At 42.8% G+C, this 16,390-nt stretch overlaps 1 protein-coding gene and 1 long non-coding RNA gene across 2 annotated transcripts; one reads left to right on the top strand and one right to left on the bottom strand.

Moving 5' to 3' along the window:
* The first annotated feature begins 4,357 nt into the window (after positions 1-4,357).
* LOC310842347 lies at positions 4,358-6,948 on the top strand. The gene is made up of 2 exons (XR_014563084.1): positions 4,358-4,412; positions 5,749-6,948. It is a non-coding gene; the product is annotated as an uncharacterized lncRNA (long non-coding RNA).
* Positions 6,949-10,429: 3,481 nt separating this feature from the next.
* LOC310841193 (interleukin-6-like) lies at positions 10,430-10,888 on the bottom strand (the record flags this gene model as incomplete). Its single annotated transcript, XM_083731777.1, has 1 exon — positions 10,430-10,888. The coding sequence occupies one exon, from the start codon at positions 10,886-10,888 to the stop codon at positions 10,430-10,432; it is 459 nt and encodes a 152-aa protein (XP_083587903.1).
* Between the last annotated feature and the right edge of the window lie 5,502 nt (positions 10,889-16,390).

The following is a 16,390-nucleotide window of genomic DNA, read 5'->3' as shown; positions in this document are numbered from 1 at the left end:
AAAGACAAAATTTCAAAATATAAAATAAAGTCAGTTTCAAAAATAGGCGTGTGGGTGATTCTGTGGTGACCAGTGTCACATTTGTAAGCTTCTTTACATAATATTTTGTGTTGTTGCTAATACTATTTGAACACCAGTTTACATCAAACTATTCCTTTGTTTGATCTTCTTGCAGTCCATGGGACTCTCAAGAGTCTCCTCCAGCACCATAATTCAAAAGCATCAATTCTTCGGCGATCAGCCTTCTTTATGGTCCAGCTCTCACTTCCATACATCACTACTGGGAAAACCATAGCTTTAACTATACGAACCTTTGTTGGCAAGGTGATGTCTCTACTTCTCAAGATGCTGTCTAGGCCTGTCATTGCCCTTCTCCCAAGAAGCAGGCGTCTTTTAATTTCGTGGCTGCTGTCACCATCTGCAGTGATCATTGAGCCCAAGACTCTTGAGAGTCCCATGGACTGCAAGAAGATCAAACCTCTCCATACTGAAGGAAATCAACCCTGAGTGCTCACTGGAAGGACAGATTGTGAAGCTGAGGCTCCAGTACTTTGGCCACCTCATGAGAAGAGAAGACTCCCTGGAGAAGACCCTGATGTTGGGAAAGATGGAGGGCACAAGGAGAAGGGGACGGCAGAGGACGAGATGGTTGGATAGTGTTTTCGAGGTTACCAGCATGAGTTTGACCAAACTGCGGGAGGCAGTGGAGAACAGAGGTGCCTGGCGTTCTCTGGTCCATGGGGTCACAAAGAGTCGGACACGACTGAACGACTAAACAACAACAAAATTCCTTTGTTAAGCGGAGGGGACAGAACTAGAGAGGGGGACTTAGGCTGAATCTTATACCCATCAGCTCAGTCATGTGACCTAGAGACCCGCCATAGAAAACTATTTTAAAGCCTTGTTTTCCCTCTGCGAAGCAGCCCCACTGCTGAACCTAATTTGGATCTGGTGCAACTTACTCCACCTTAATTTACACTTGCTTGCTTCGTGCCAGTTTCTTGGGCCTCAGATTGTTCTCCTGATATTACACACATACATAATTTTATTTGTATGCCGCCTTTCCACAGTTCAAGGCGGCTTACATCATGAAAACAATACATAGCTACAACATAACAAAATCAGCCATCAATAGTAAATACAAAAATACAAAACCAAACTGAACAATTTCCACGTAAATCACAGCAAATGATACAAAAAAACAACAACACAAAACCCAGCAGCAAGAAGAGGAGGAGTAGTTTGGATTTGATATCTTGCTTTATCACTACTCGCAGGAGTCTCAAAGCAGCTAACATTCTCCTTTCCCATCTTTCCCCACAACAAACACTCTGTGAGGTGAGTGGGGCTGAGAGACTTCAAAGAAATGTGACTAGCCCAAGGTCACCCAGCAGCTGCACGTGGAGGAGCAGAGACGCGAACCCGGTTCACCAGATTACGAGTCTACTGCTCTTAACCACTACACCATGCTGGCTCAACTCCCTCCCCAGCAGGTGTAGAGCAGGTGTAAAAAGGCCAGAGCTTCCTGACATGCTCAGTTCTCGTTTCCAGTAGAAGAGCCAGTTTGCCCAGGTCAAGTACCTTAAGATCAGGGCAGCATCAAAGATCAGCATGGCTTACTGACATCCAACACCCTTTTAGAATGTGGTTCCTTTGGGGTTCTTTTTAATTAGGTTATTGTTTGTGGTTTGATTTTATATGTGGTGGTCTTGTTTGTGAACCGCCCTGAGACCTCCGGGTATAGGGTGGTTTATAAATTGAGTAAATAATAATAAAATAATCTGCTGAGGGCTCACACACACTGACCAGAACCCCCAGACACTGCCACACACTGACCAGAACCCCCAGACCTTCTAGTCCTCTTTCACCATTGCAACCTACTAGTTTGTTGCCTTTCATTCTGACAATGGTGAAGCAATAGACAAAAAGTACTGGTAGCAGCCACTGCCTGCTTGTTCATTAGCTTGCTGTCTTTCAAATCCAATCCAATGCTTTTTTTCCCCAGGTCAAGCCATGATAATCATGTTTAATACTTTTACCAGCTTCAAGGCTTTTTATTATACAATGTGTTGTTTAGTCACTCCTGTCTTCCACTGCCTCCCGCAGTTTGGTCAAGCTCATGCTCGTAGCTTCGAGAACACTGTCCCACCATCTCATCCTCTGTCGTCCCCTTCTCCTTGTGCCCTCCATCTTTCCCAACATCAGGGTCTTTTCCAGGGAGTCTTCTCTTCTCATGAGGTGGCCAAAGTCTTGGAGCCTCAGCTTCAGGATCTGTCCTTCCAGTGAGCACTCAGGGCTGATTTCCTTAAGGATGGATATGTTTGATCTTCTTGCAGTCCATGGGACTCTCAAGAGTCTCCTCCAGCACCATAATTCAAAAGCATCAATTCTTCAGTGATCAGCCTTCTTTATGATCCAGCTTTCACTTCCATACATCTCTACTTGGAAAACCATGGCTTTAACTATACGGACCTTTGTTGGCAAGGTGATGTCTCTGCTTTTAAATATGCTGTCTAGGTTTGTCATCGCTTTTCTCCCTAGGAGCAGGCGTCTTTTAATTTCGTGACTGCTGTCACCATCTGCAGTGATCATTATACGATGTGCAGAAGCAGAAATGTTAGACCTGTGAAGTACAAGGATTTTAGTAACCTGTTAGTAATTTTCAGGGAAGAAGATACAATGGTCACAAAAAGAAGTTTAAATGGCACACATTACAGCACGTTCATGCTTTGTAAGTTTCATCGTTGTGGTGCCAAATTGGTCACAAGAATCACATATCCTTAACAATAAGAACCTCAAAGAAGGGAATAAAGTTAAAACATACAGATTTTTATTTTTGTTTCTTGAGACATAGGGGGGTGGGACTATACTTAGAGCAATGGCATTATTTAGGGAAGACTGCATTCCTTCATCGCTCTCTGTGAATTATTGAATAAATAGCTTGGTAAGAACTGTTACCATTTCTCTGTTTCTTGACTGCTACCATGGGAGGAATCTGATTCCCCGAAGCCCGACATTCCTGGGCAGGGACAGCATGACCACTGTATTCCATGTACTGGTAACATCAAAACTGTAATACCGCCATGTGGTCTATGTGGGACTGTCCTTGGGCCTGGCTTGGAAACTCCATCAGTGCCAGACTGCTAATGGAGGCATCTAGCCAAGAACATAGGATACCATTGTTAAAACATCTGTCACATCTACTACCAAGTCAAATTCGAGATCCTTGAATTAATTTACAAAGCCTTGAATAATGTTGGTCCGATCACTGAGATCATCGTCAGCAGGGTCATTACTCCTTCTCCAAGTTGCTGTCATCACCACCAGACCCTCCACGTGTCCCTATTTTCCAGTGACAGTCCTGAATTTACAGGAGCCATTCTGGTTTCTGATTTGATCCCAGAATGTCCCGTTTTTCCTTAGGATGTCCCTATTTCCATTGGAGAAATGTTGGTGGGTATGGAATAGGATATACTTATTTTCAGCAGAGACATGCCCCTCTTTCATCAAAGAAAGGTTGGAGGGTATGCACTCCAGTGTTGTGGAACACACTGCCAATAGAGAGACTGCAGATTTATATTTATACCCCGTCCATCTGGCTGGGTTTCCCCAGTCACTCTGGGAGGCTCCCAATGGAATATTAAAAACACAATAAAACATCAAGCATTAAAAACTTCCCTAATCAGGGCTGCCTTCAGATGTCTTCTAAAAGTCAGATAGTTGTTTATTTCCTTGACATCTGATGGGAGGGCGTTCCACAGTGTGGGCACCACTACCAAGAAGGCCCTCTGCCTGGTTCCCTGTAACCTCACTTCTTTCAGAGAGGGAACTGCCAGAAGGCCCTCGAAGCTGGACCTCAGTGTCCAGGCTGAATGATGGGGGTGGAGATGCTCCTTCAGGTATACAGAGCCAATAGAAGTTGTGCCAGGGAAAGTGGGAAGTGAGGAATCAAATGTTTTGAACTGGAGTAGGCAATCTGATAACTAAAGTAAGTTCTGTAAAAGCCTCCAAAACGTGGGCCACAAAGAACATCAGAAGGAACATATGTTGGCCCTTGTGCCCTTAGCTCTGATCTGTTAGAAACAGAAATAGTCACTGATCAAAGTTAATGACACAAGATAATTTAAGTAAACATGGAATATCAGGGTTCCTATTTATACATCATGATTTATCAGGTCTGAGGTAGGTAGCTTGTATAAACATTTATGATGATTCTCAATGGAAAAGTCAAAAGGGTATAGGAATAGAATGTTCCTGAAATGATTATAGTTGGACTTAGTTAAAAGAAAAGTGGTGGGTGTGCAATAAAATGAGTGATGGAGGATATAAAAAGGAAACCCTTCCAAATTCCTCTTGATGAACAGCTATAGACACCTATGACAACCAGTTGAGACATCTTTCTCTTTGGGATTGTGAGTATGCTCTCCAACAGGGGAACTGGTGGAGGGAGAATGATCCATGCATGGGATGGGGTGGAGGAAACAAATAAAAAGAGGTTGTTGCTGGTGGTGATGTTTTGTATTGGAAGGGACACTGGGGGTCTAAACATTAGGAAGAACTTCCTGACAGTAAGAGCTGTTCGACAGTGGAATTTGCTGCCAAGGAGTGTGGTGGAGTCTCCTTCTTTGGAGGTCTTTAAGCAGAGGCTTGACAACCATATGTCAGGAGTGCTCTGATGGTGTTTCCTGCTTGGCAGGGGGTTGGACTCGATGGCCCTTGGGGTCTCTTCCAACTCTATGATTCTGTGGGTCATTTTGCATAATAATAATAATAATAATAATAATAATAATAATAATATATTATTTATACCCCACCCATCTGGCTCGGTTTACCCAACCACTCTGGCCAGCTTTCAACAAAATATTAAAATACAATAATTCATCAAATATTAAAAGCTTCTCTAAACAGGGCTACCTTCAGATTTCTTCTAAACATCAGATAGTTGTTTATTTCTTTGACATCTGATGGGAGGGCGTTCCACAGGGCAAGCGCCACCACCAAGATGGCCCTCTGCCTGATTCCCTGTAACCTCACTTCTTGCAGCGAGCAAGGGAACCGCCGGAAGACCCTTGGTGCTGGACCTCAGTGTCTGGGCAGAACGATGGGGGTGGAGATGCTCCTTCAGGTATACTGGGCAGAGGCCGTTTAGGGCTTTAAATGTCAGCACCAATACTTTGAATTGTACTTGGAAACGTACTGGGAGCCAATGTAGCAATCTTGCAACACAGGAATCTTAACTTAAATTGTGGTGCTCAGAATTGGACAGAATATTCCAGGTGTGGTCTGACCAAGGCAGAATAGAGTAGTACAGTGGTACCTCAGGTTAAGTACTTAATTCATTCTGGAGGTCTGTTCTTAACCTGAAACCGTTCTTAACCTGAAGCACCACTTTAGCTAATGGGGCCTCCTGCTGCTGCTGCGCCGCCAGAGCACGATTTCTGTTCTTATCCTGAAGCAAAGTTCTTAACCTGAAGCACTATTTCTAGGTTAGCTGAGTGTGTAACCTGAAGCGTATGTAATCTGAAGCGTATGTAACCCGAGGTACTACAGTACTATTACTTTCCTTGATCTGGACACACTAGACTTCTGTTGATGCTGCCTACAATAGAATTGGCCTTTTTTGCTGCTGCATCACACTGTTGATGCCTGTTAAGCTTGTGGTCTACTAAGACCCCTAGATCTTTTTCACATGTACTGCTAGTAAGTCTTTATTCACTGCTGTATTTTCATCCATGTTGTTTGTGTCAGGTGCCATTGAGGAGTATATGCAGAAATCCTTCCCATGTAAGGAGTTCCCATTTCCAGTCAATCATCACCTCAAGATAAAGTGTATATAGAAGAAGAGAAAAGCCAGACAGCAAGGCAATGAAAGTCCTTTTTGGATTCCACCTTTACACTGTTGCCGCATTGTTCATCACTGTAGGAGTTTGGCCTGTTTATAGTGCCTTTCCGACAGAATTAGGTGAAATACCCCAAGCCATGAACTTGGCTTTTTGGCTCAAGGGAAGGATTAGCAGTCTGAATGAAGAAATATGTCAGAAGCTAGACACATGTCAGATGGGTTGGGAGGAAATTCCTCTCGGTCTACCCGAAATGACTCACCAAGCGAAATGCTTCCCTCCTGACTTCGAAAAGGAAACATGCCTGGGGGTCCTTTCACGTGGGCTTTTCGTTTATAGCACGTTTTTAAAATATTTAAAAGAAACTTTATTTGCCAGTGAGCCGCACGAAAGCAATTATTATTGGAAAGCAATAGAGATCCTCGCAGGTAACTTGAAGTCATTGATGAAAAATCCTGAGACTGTCGAGTTTGTGGCTCCAGACTTGGAGGCACTGCTAGCAGAGCAGAGTAGCTCGACACCTACACTTATCAGGCATGTCATATTTAAAAGGTGCATGTTGTTTCTAGATGCAACTGTAAGGGCATATATCTACATTAAAAGCTCCTGACACAGTGCTCTGGAAGCCACTAACAAGAAGATAATGATAGAGAATTCACACTGTAGCCGACAAGAGCAGGGTGGGGCTGGATTTCTTTTTTTCCCTTTTCCTTTCCCTTTTTCTTTTACTATTAGTATTATTTTCTCATAACACAATAAGATTACAACTACAAAAGAAGAAAAAACAAAGCATAGAAACAGAAAAGGGGACGAATACAATACAATAGAAATAAAGAGAGGAAAAAGATGGACGAGGAAGAGGAAAAGAAACATTAACAAAAGATAAGAAAGAAGAACTTCCAATCTTCCATCTGTCAGTTACATAAAAAAGGAAAATCTGATTATTTAAAGCCTTCAGTTCATGCATACATACATCTTTTCCACTTTCTGTTAAACCATATTTCTTTTAAGTCAAGGTGTATCAGAATCATTCATTTCTTTTTCCAAAAAAAGTCCAAGATAGCTTCCCTAATAGTTATTATTGTTACTAAATGTTATCCATATGGTTTCTTTTCATTTTACCTCTATTAATTCCTACCACTGTTACTCCATGTGGAATAATACTAAATTCTTCTGTCCTTTTCCATATTAAAGTCTCTCCACTAAAATCACAAACTGAGTCAGTATTCCATTTCTGTTTCTTGTTGTATATCCACTAGTTCGTGTCCAGTTTCATATAGGAGTGGGGGCTGGATCTGGCCAGATCGCTACATCCTTATCTCGGACCCCCTCCTAAAAGTGGAGAGTTCATGAAGAAAACCTTATGGGCACCCAAAACTAGAACATTTACCCCCCCCCCCCCATACACACACTTCAGAGGATTCTGTTTGCATTTACAGTACTTGTCCCAGTGCTTTGAGTTACAAACTCCTGCCTTCAGAAAGAAAAAGATTCCTGGATAGCTCAGTTTTTTACAGCATGGTGCTGATAATGGCAAGGTTGCAGGTTTGATCCCTGTATGGAACAGCTGCCTATTCCTGCACTGCAGGGGGTTGGACTAGATGATCCTCAGGGTCCCTTCCAACTCTACAATTCTATGACAATCAGCTGTTTGGTTGCTTGCAAAGCACCTCACACAGTGCTTCTGAGGTTCCAAGAAAATCTGAATTGCCACAGGTTGACCATCCTTGCCTTAGCTTAATGGAATGCATTATCCTGCTTTAATGTATCTGCTATGAAGATTTATTGCAAAATTTCCAAGTTAGAGCAAATTTGAAATATTCAGTCTTCTGAAATTCTCTCACTTGGCTTCTCAATGCTGTGATCTTCAGATGAAGGGCGATATACAAATATAATTAATTCTGCTGCTGACACAATTCAAAGTGTCGGTGCTGACCTTTAAAGCCCTAAACGGCTTCGGCCCAGTATACCTGAAGGAGTGTCTCCACCCCCATCATTCAGCCCGGACACTGAGGTCCAGTTCTGAGGGCCTTCTGGCGGTTCCCTCACTGCGAGTAGTGAGGTTACAGGGAACCAGGCAGTGGGCCTTCTCGGAAGTGGCACCCGCCCTGTGGACTGCCCTCCCATCAGATGTCAAGGAAATAAACAACTTTCTGATGTTTAGAAGACATCTGAAGGCAGCCCTGTTTAGTGAAGTTTTTAATATTTGATGCTTCATTGTATTTTTAATATTCTGTTGGGAGCCGCCCAGAGTGGCTGGGGAAACCCAGCCAGATAGGTGGTGTATAAATAAATGATGATCATGATGATGATGATGATGATGACCTGAAAGGGAGAGGCACTCAGCCTGACTTGTTTCCCCATTAGACTTGTTCAATCTTCCATGCTCCTTTCTTTTTATCACCTGCACATCCTTTGACCCCATAGAAGTAGAAATGATGCTATCCTTGACCAAGAGGAAGTTAGATTTGGGGCTCAATGAATAAAAAAATATTTCTTTGTATGGCTCCTGTGTTTGTGCTACCTCTTTTAGCAACAGTAGGGGGCTGTGGGATGACTTTCTCCATAAATTCAGCTTATGGCTCATGGGCAGGTATTTTCTAGCACCTGATTTATTTCCTTCACAGCCTCCCCACTTCACCTTTTAGTGAGATGAGCGTTTCATTGCAATTGAAGTAACTGAACACATCACCAAAGGCAGCCATTTTGTGCATGCCTGCTCCTGCAGTGGCCATTTTGTGACTACCGTATTTTTCTCTCCATAAGATGCACTTTTTTCTTCCTAAAAAGTAAGGGGAAATATCTGCGTCTTATGGAGCGAATGCCTGGTCCCTGGAGCTGAATTGCCCAGGGGCAAAAAGCAGATCATGCTTTTTTTGTTGTTGAAACAAAGCCACTGATCATTTGTCAATCGGGAAGAGAGATAAGGAACGCTAGAGATAAAGGAGGCTGCCTGCGAGGGGGGAGGTAAAGACAGCAAACTTGCAAAGGGGGGAAACAGGAAGGCTAAAGCAATAAGGAGAGAAATTAGAAGAAAAGGAGGAGCAAAAAACTGCTCCAGCTAAGGAAAAGACACTAAGGCAAACAAGAGGGAAGGGGGTGTTAAAAGGAAGCAGCTGATCGGTGGGATCATGAGAGAGATAAGGTACACTAGCGGAAGCTGCCTGGGAGGGGGGAGGTAAAAGCCCATGGATCCTCAGAATTTTTACATTGGGTCACCCAAAATTCACCATCAGATCACATAGCATGTCCATGGCTACAGCCTGCACCAAAAAAATCACGCATCCACTGTTTCCTGGGGCTGCAATGGTGCAAAAATGTGGTTACAAAGCACAGATCCACATGGATCTTCAGGATTTTTGCATTGGGTCACCCCAAATTCACCATCAGATCACATGGCTGTGGCTACAGCATGAACCACAAAAATCATACATCCACTGTTTCGTTCAGAATTTTTTTTTCTTGTTTTCCTCCTCTAAAAATTGGGTGCGTCTTATGGAGCAAAAAATACGGTATTTCTGTTTTTGACAGAGCAAAGTTAAGGACACAAGTAGCAATGTTCCTTCTTACATTCCTTACAGCCTACACCTTGGAGGCCCTTACAGAACCTTCATAACCTGCATTGGCTACACCAGTTCCCAACATTTAACCCTACGACTCTCACTTTCCATGGCATGTCTTCTGTTTTGCAGGTGGTGGTGAAGAAGGTGTTTCTGTTCTAAATATAGGCAGAAAGCTGGAATGTTGTAAATAACCTTCTCTCACAACACTCTACTAATGATATTTGTGAAATGAAACCCACATCAATATTTGTTATGTCACTGTCATTTGTTATGTCACATTTTCCTTTAAAAAAATAAATAAAAATCCTTACTGTCTCTGACAGTCAAATGAAATTCCACCACGGGCAGTCAACAGATCTTCCCTATTAGTTAATACCAGTCTTTCCCCATTAATTAATACCTGCCCTTTCTTCTTTGTAATATGGGTTCCCGCCCCCATCTTGCCGTATAAGTGATAAAAAGAACGCAATCATTTGGGAAGGTGATTTTTTGGAAATATTTATGGGTAGATGTTGGAGGACACACACACACAAAAGCAAGAGATCACATTCATTTAAAAGCTGTTTCTTCTCATGTTTTTATTCACATAAATTTTACAGGGGTCAGCAAACTTTTTCAGCAGGGTGCCGGTCCACTGACCCTTAGACCTTGTGGGGGGCAGGGCTATATTTTGAGGGGGGGGGATGAATGAATTCCTATGCCCCACAAATAACCCAAAGATGCATTTTAAATAAAAGGACACATTCTACTCATGTGAAAACACGCTGATTCCCGCACTGTCCGCAGGCCGGATTTAGAAGGTGATTGGGCCGGATCTGGCCCCCGGGCCTTAGTTTGCCTACCCATGAGTTAAAACATTTCATACCTACATTTCAATGATTGACTTACTTTTAAAGATAAAATGATAGCTAAATTCCATGGGGCCTGATCTATGCACACCCATTGGCCACCCTGAGTATATGTGCTAGTTGGTGAGCATCATTTGCGGCATGTAGATTGCTAGGCCTCCATGTACGTATACAGGTTTCAAACGTTCTCCAGCAACGAAATGTAACCTTGGAGAATGAGGTGCTTGATAACTACAGTTCTGAAGTCAGTATAGCTTGCTAGCATTTGAGAATAAGAGTCCTTCACCTGTTCATCTGGATAGGTCACAGTCTCAGGGTCTTCCATCAGGGACTTCAGTGTATTTGCTAGGTGCTTTGCTGTTATCCACGAATATGTAGGTGGCCGCTCAGAGACTAGAGTCTGTTCTACATATTTCAGAAATACCTCCATGTGAAAAAGCCCACTTGAAAGCGCTCTCAGGCAGGTTTCCTTGTCAAATGCATGTTTAGGCTGGCATCTGTCTGCTGCAGTGATCTCGGGAATGCTGAAGGGAAAATTAGGATGATCATCTCCCTGGCATTCACATCCACCAGATTTCTCACACAGTTCTTTATTCCACTCAGTAGCCACATGTTTGAGCCAAGTAGCCAAATTCATGGCTTGGGGCTTGTCAGGCTGACCAACAGACAAAGTTGCAAAGGGGAAGCATAAGGATGGTGGCAGTGCAGAGAACGCATCCAAGTAAAATACACATTGTCTTCTGTTTGGAATTTCCTCCCTCTCTCGCTCTTTCTCTCTCTGCTTTCTTGCTTGTGGGGATGACAGACTGAATCCTGGGTTTCCCTTATGAGAGACAACAACAGCAAATAAACAGAACAAAACCTGCAAGTATAGTAAAGGTAAAGGTACCCCTGACCATTAGGTCCAGTTGTGACCGACTCTGGGGTTGCAACGCTCATCTCGCTCTATGGGCCGAGGGAGCCGGCGTTTGTCCGCAGACAGGTTCCAGGTCATGTGGCCAGCATGACTAAGCCGCTTCTGGTGAACCAGAGCAGCGCACGGAAATGCCGTTTACCTTCCCGCTGGAGCGGTACCTATTTATCTACTTGCACTTTGACGTGCTTTGGAACTGCTAGGTTGGCAGGAGCAGGGACTGAGCAATGGGAGCTCACCCCATTGTGGGAATTTGAACCGCCGACCTTCTGATCAGCAAGTCCTAGGCTCTGTGGTTTAACCCACAGCGCCACCTGCGTCCCTTTTCCACTTAGAGCTCAGCAAATTACACTGACCATGCTAACAATCCAGTAGGGATCGCCCAGCAGGGCTAAACAATCAAAGGATCCAGTGGCAAAAGAAAACAAAGAACTTAAATGAAGAACTGGAAAGGGCTTCTTCCTTCCTTCCTTCCTTCCTTCCTTCCTTCCTTCCTTCCTTCCTTCCCTCACACCCACCCCCACCAGTGAAAAAAAGGGGGAGGGAAGTTTTTAAATGTTAATTTGATGGTGGTGTTTACATTGCTGGTTCTACCTAAATAGCTTCCCTCCTTATTAAAAGTGAAAGTTTATTTATTTATTTTAGGAGACTAAGTCTTTGCTTGCTTGCCCTCTCTCCATTTGATAAAAAGGGCGATATTGGTGGGATGGGGGTTGGGGTTGGGGGGTGCCTTCTGTGTCATGGGGAAATGGAGGGGAGAAGATTTAGCTGGCTGCCTTATGCTGAAATGGGAGGTTGGGTACTGTGTGAGAATGATGGGGAGGGTGTTTGTTGGTAAGCAGTGCAAGCAAATGCGTGTCTACTCACAACCAAGCCCTACTGAATTCAATAGGGCTTACTCCCAGGAAAGTAAAAGTAAGTTTAGTTGAATTCCTTGGGGCTTATGCATACATAGATTACACTTAGATCTCTGAGTAGGGAAGCAGATGCAACTTGGCTAGTAAATCACTTAAACTACTCTTAAATCAGTTGAAAATATGTTATATGGAAGTTTGTTTACTTCCTTACATTTTAAAGCCCTCCACTTTCTCAGGAAGGTGTGGTGAAGCCCTCTGCCACCCCAGGGAAGAGCAACACCCCTTCTTCTGCTGGGTACAGGAGGTGAGGAACTCAAGAGAGGTCTAGTGTCTAGATCAAGGGAAGATAGTGCCACTCTATTCTGCCTTGCTCAGACCACACCTGGAATACGGTGTCCAATTCTGGGCACCACAATTTAAGAAGGATGTTGACAAGCTAGAGCGTGTGCAGAGGAGGCCAACCAAGATGATAAAGGGTCTCGAAACTAAGCCTTATGAGTAGCGCTTGAAGGAGTTAGGTATGTTTAGCCTGGAAAAGAGGAGACTGAGAGGAGGCATGACAGCCATCTTCAAATATCTTAAGGGTTGTCACATGGAGCAGGGAGCATCCTTGTTTTCTCCTGTTCTTGAGGGTAGGACTCAAACCAATGGCTTCAAGTTACAAAAAAGGAGATTCTGATTCAATATCAAGAAGAGCTTTTTGACAGTAAGAGCCAATGGGCAGTGGAACAGACTCCCACAAGAGATAAGGAACTCTCCTTTCTTGGAGGTTTTTTAACAGAAGCTGAATCTGTCATGGATTCTTTAGCTGAGATTCCTGCATTGCAGGGGGTTGGACTAGATGCGGTGCAACTTTAGAGAGCATACTCACAATCCCCAAATGAAAGATTAGGATGTTTCAGATGGTCAAGATCAGTGACTGCAGATCTTTACCAAAATGGTCCCTCAAAGCTTTTGCTGCATCTTCTTGGGTTTCCTTTTTATATACTTCATCATTCATTTTCTTTTAACTGAATCCAACTTTAATTATTTCAGGAACATCTCAACCCTATGTCTTCCTGATTCAGCACACTTCATATATTTCGTATATCCTCCAAATATCATGATGTACAAATAGGAGCCATGCTGAAACCGTCTTGCCTCGGTGAGCAACCTGGCTAACAGGGTTATATTTATCAATACAGCAAAGAGAACATCTGCAATCCATATTTACCAAATTCAGAAAGGACAGGTTGGAGACTGTTTTGTCAAACTCTGGTAGGGAAGCCTTCCCCTCAGTACCTCTAGACATGTTAAAAGCTGTAGTCTGTGACCCCCTAGCTAAGGATTTGGAGAAAATTTCCAAGCCCTTGCTAAGTGATCCTTGGGTAAAGGTAAAGGGTAAAGGGGACCCCTGACCATTAGGTCCAGTCGTGGCTGACTCTGGGGTTGTGGCGCTCATCTCGCTTTATTGGCTGAGGGAGCCAGCGTACAGCTTCCGGGTCATGTGGCCAGCATGACTAAGCCGCTTCTGGTGAACCAGTGCAGTGCACGGAAACGCCATTTACCTTCCCACCAGATCGGTACCTATTTATCTACTTGCACTTTGACATGCTTTCAAACTGTTAGGTTGGCAGGAGCAGGGACCGAGCAACGGGAGCTCACCCCGTCGTGGGGATTCGAACCGCTGACCTTCTGATCGGCAAGTCCTAGGCTCTGTGGTTTAACCCACAGCACCACCCGCATCCCCTGATCCTTGGGTATATGAGCTCAACAGACACCTAGACTCCATTGTTCAGTGAACTGTGTGCGTCAGGTCTAAAGGGAGCCCCTCTCAGAGATGGAAGGAAGAGACAACCCCAACCAGACAATGGCAAACCAAGTTGATGGCAAAAATAACTGGGAAGCTCAGGAACCAAGAAGACAAGAACTTTTTAAAAAGGATGGAAGATGAATGACAATTTGTTTAGAGATCAGGAGATTATTAAGAAGGCCAAAAAAACAATAAAGGACTATTTTGAGATAAATTTGAACACTGCTGTGGAAAAAAGAACAATCTGGGACGCAAGCAAAGCTGTGATGAGAGGGTTCTTGATACAACAGAATGCCATAAAGAAAAGACTACAAAATGAGAAAAAGGATAAGATTTTGGGGAAAATTAAAGAGTTAGAGAAGAAACTAAGAGTAAACCCGAAGTCACAGCCGATCTTGAGAGAAATCAAACTTCATCAGGCACAATATTCCAAACTGATAAATCAGGAAATAGAATGGAAGATTAAATCAATGAAACAAAAAACATTTGAATCGGCTAATAAATGTGGGAAACTGCTGGCTTGGCAGTTGAAGAAGAGACAAAAGCTGAACATAGTAACAAATTTGGAAATAGAAGGAAGATATATTCAGAACCCGGTGGAAATTAGAAAATGTTTCCAGAAATATTTTAAGAAATTATATACTCAAGGGCCACAAAATGAGGAAGAGATTGCAAAATTTTTGGAGAAAAATGGACTTAAAAAACTATCACAAGAAAATAGATCACTCCTGAATAGTAAAATAACACGATTAGAGATAGAACATGCCATTCAGAATATGAAGTTGGGCAAGTCTCCAGGGCCAGATGGCTTGACCTCCAAGTACTATAAGATATTAAGTGACTATTTGATTCAACCACTGATGGAGGTCAGCAATGAAATTATGGAGGGAAAGAAGGCGCCTGAATCGTGGAAGGAAGCTTTCATCACATTGATACCAAAATCAGAAACTGAAAAGACACAACTTAAGAACTACCGTCCCATTTCCCTTTTAAATGTGGATTACAAAATATTTGCTGACGTTTTGGCAGGAAGACTCAAAAGAGTTTTAAATGAGACAATTCATAAAGACCAGGCAGGCTTTCTCCCAGGAAGACATTTGTTTGCTAATACAAGGAACATTATTGACATTCTGGAACTTTTGCAAACAAATATTAACACTAAAGCAGCTTTAATTTTTATAGACGCGGAGAAGGCCTTCGATAACATCTCTTGGAAATTTATGAAGGGGAATTTAAAAGAAATGGGAGTGGGGCGGGGTTTTGAAAATGGGATTGACGCGATTTATTCAGAACAAAAGGCAAAACTGATAGTTAACAATGTGGTTACAGAAGAGTTTAAGATTGAAAAAGGGACACGACAAGGCTGCCCGATTTCCCCCTTGCTGTTTATTTCTGTCCTGGAGGTGCTCTTGAACTTGATTAGAGGGGACCGGTTGGTGCAAGGGATTCAGATCGGAGCGAAACAATATAAACTTAAAGCTTTTGCAGATGACCTTGTTCTGACATTGCAAGAGCCAGAATCTAGCACAAAAAGAGTGTTACAATTGATTCAGGACTTTGGTCGGGTAGCGGGCTTTAAACTAAATAAACAGAAAACTAAGGTGTTGGGAAAAAACTTGACAGATGCAGAGTCAGAACGGTTTCAGAGAGAAACAGAACTAACTGTGGTTAAAAAAGTAAAGTACCTAGGGGTAAACATAACAGCAAAAAATCTGAGTCTATTTAAGGACAATTATGAAAAATGTTGGTCTGAAATTAAGAGAGACTTGGACAGTTGGTCAAAATTGAAGCTTTCTTTGCTAGGCCGAATTGCTGCTATTAAGATGAATGTATTGCCTAAGATGTTGTTTTTGTTTCAAACATTGCAAATTGTGGATAAGACGGAGTGCTTCAGGAAGTGGCAGAGAGATATTTCTAAATTTGTCTGGCAGGGCAAAAAGCCCAGAATTAAGTTTAAGATATTAACTGATGCGAAAGAAAGAGGGGGCTTTGCCCTGCCAGACTTAAGGTTGTACTATGAAGCCGCAGCTTTCTGCTGGCTAAAAGACTGGCTACTTCTAGAGGACACTGATGTGTTAGATTTAGAAGGTTTTAACAATGCATTTGGTTGGCATGCATACTTATGGTATGACAAAGTTAAGATCAATAAGGCCTTTAAGAACCATATTGTCAGGAAAGCAGTGTTTAATGTCTGGACAAAATACAAAGACCTATTGGAAAATAAAACTCCAAGATGGCTATCACCTCTGGAGGCTAAGGCCCGAAAAAGACCCAATATGGAGGCCAAATGGCCGAAATATTGGGAAATAATAGAGAAAGAGGGCAATAATTGGAAATTGCAGAGTTTGGAAAAAATGAAAGACAAAGTGCGAGACTGGTTACATTACGCTCAGATTCAAGAAATTTTTAAAAAGGATAAAAAGTTAGGATTCCAGGTGGAGAAATCGAAGTTGGAAACAGAATTGTTAGAACCTAAGACTAAAGTACTCTCAAGAATGTATAACTTGCTGTTGAAATGGAATACACAAGATGAAATGGTTAAGTCGGCCATGATAAGGTGGGCACAGGATATTGGGC

Source organism: Podarcis gaigeae, assembly GCF_964106915.1.
Source record: "Podarcis gaigeae genome assembly, chromosome: 3".
Classification (NCBI taxonomy): Eukaryota; Metazoa; Chordata; class Lepidosauria; order Squamata; family Lacertidae; genus Podarcis; species Podarcis gaigeae.
The sequence above is the reverse complement of the archived record's forward strand: the minus strand, read 5'-3'. Positions and strand labels throughout refer to the sequence as shown.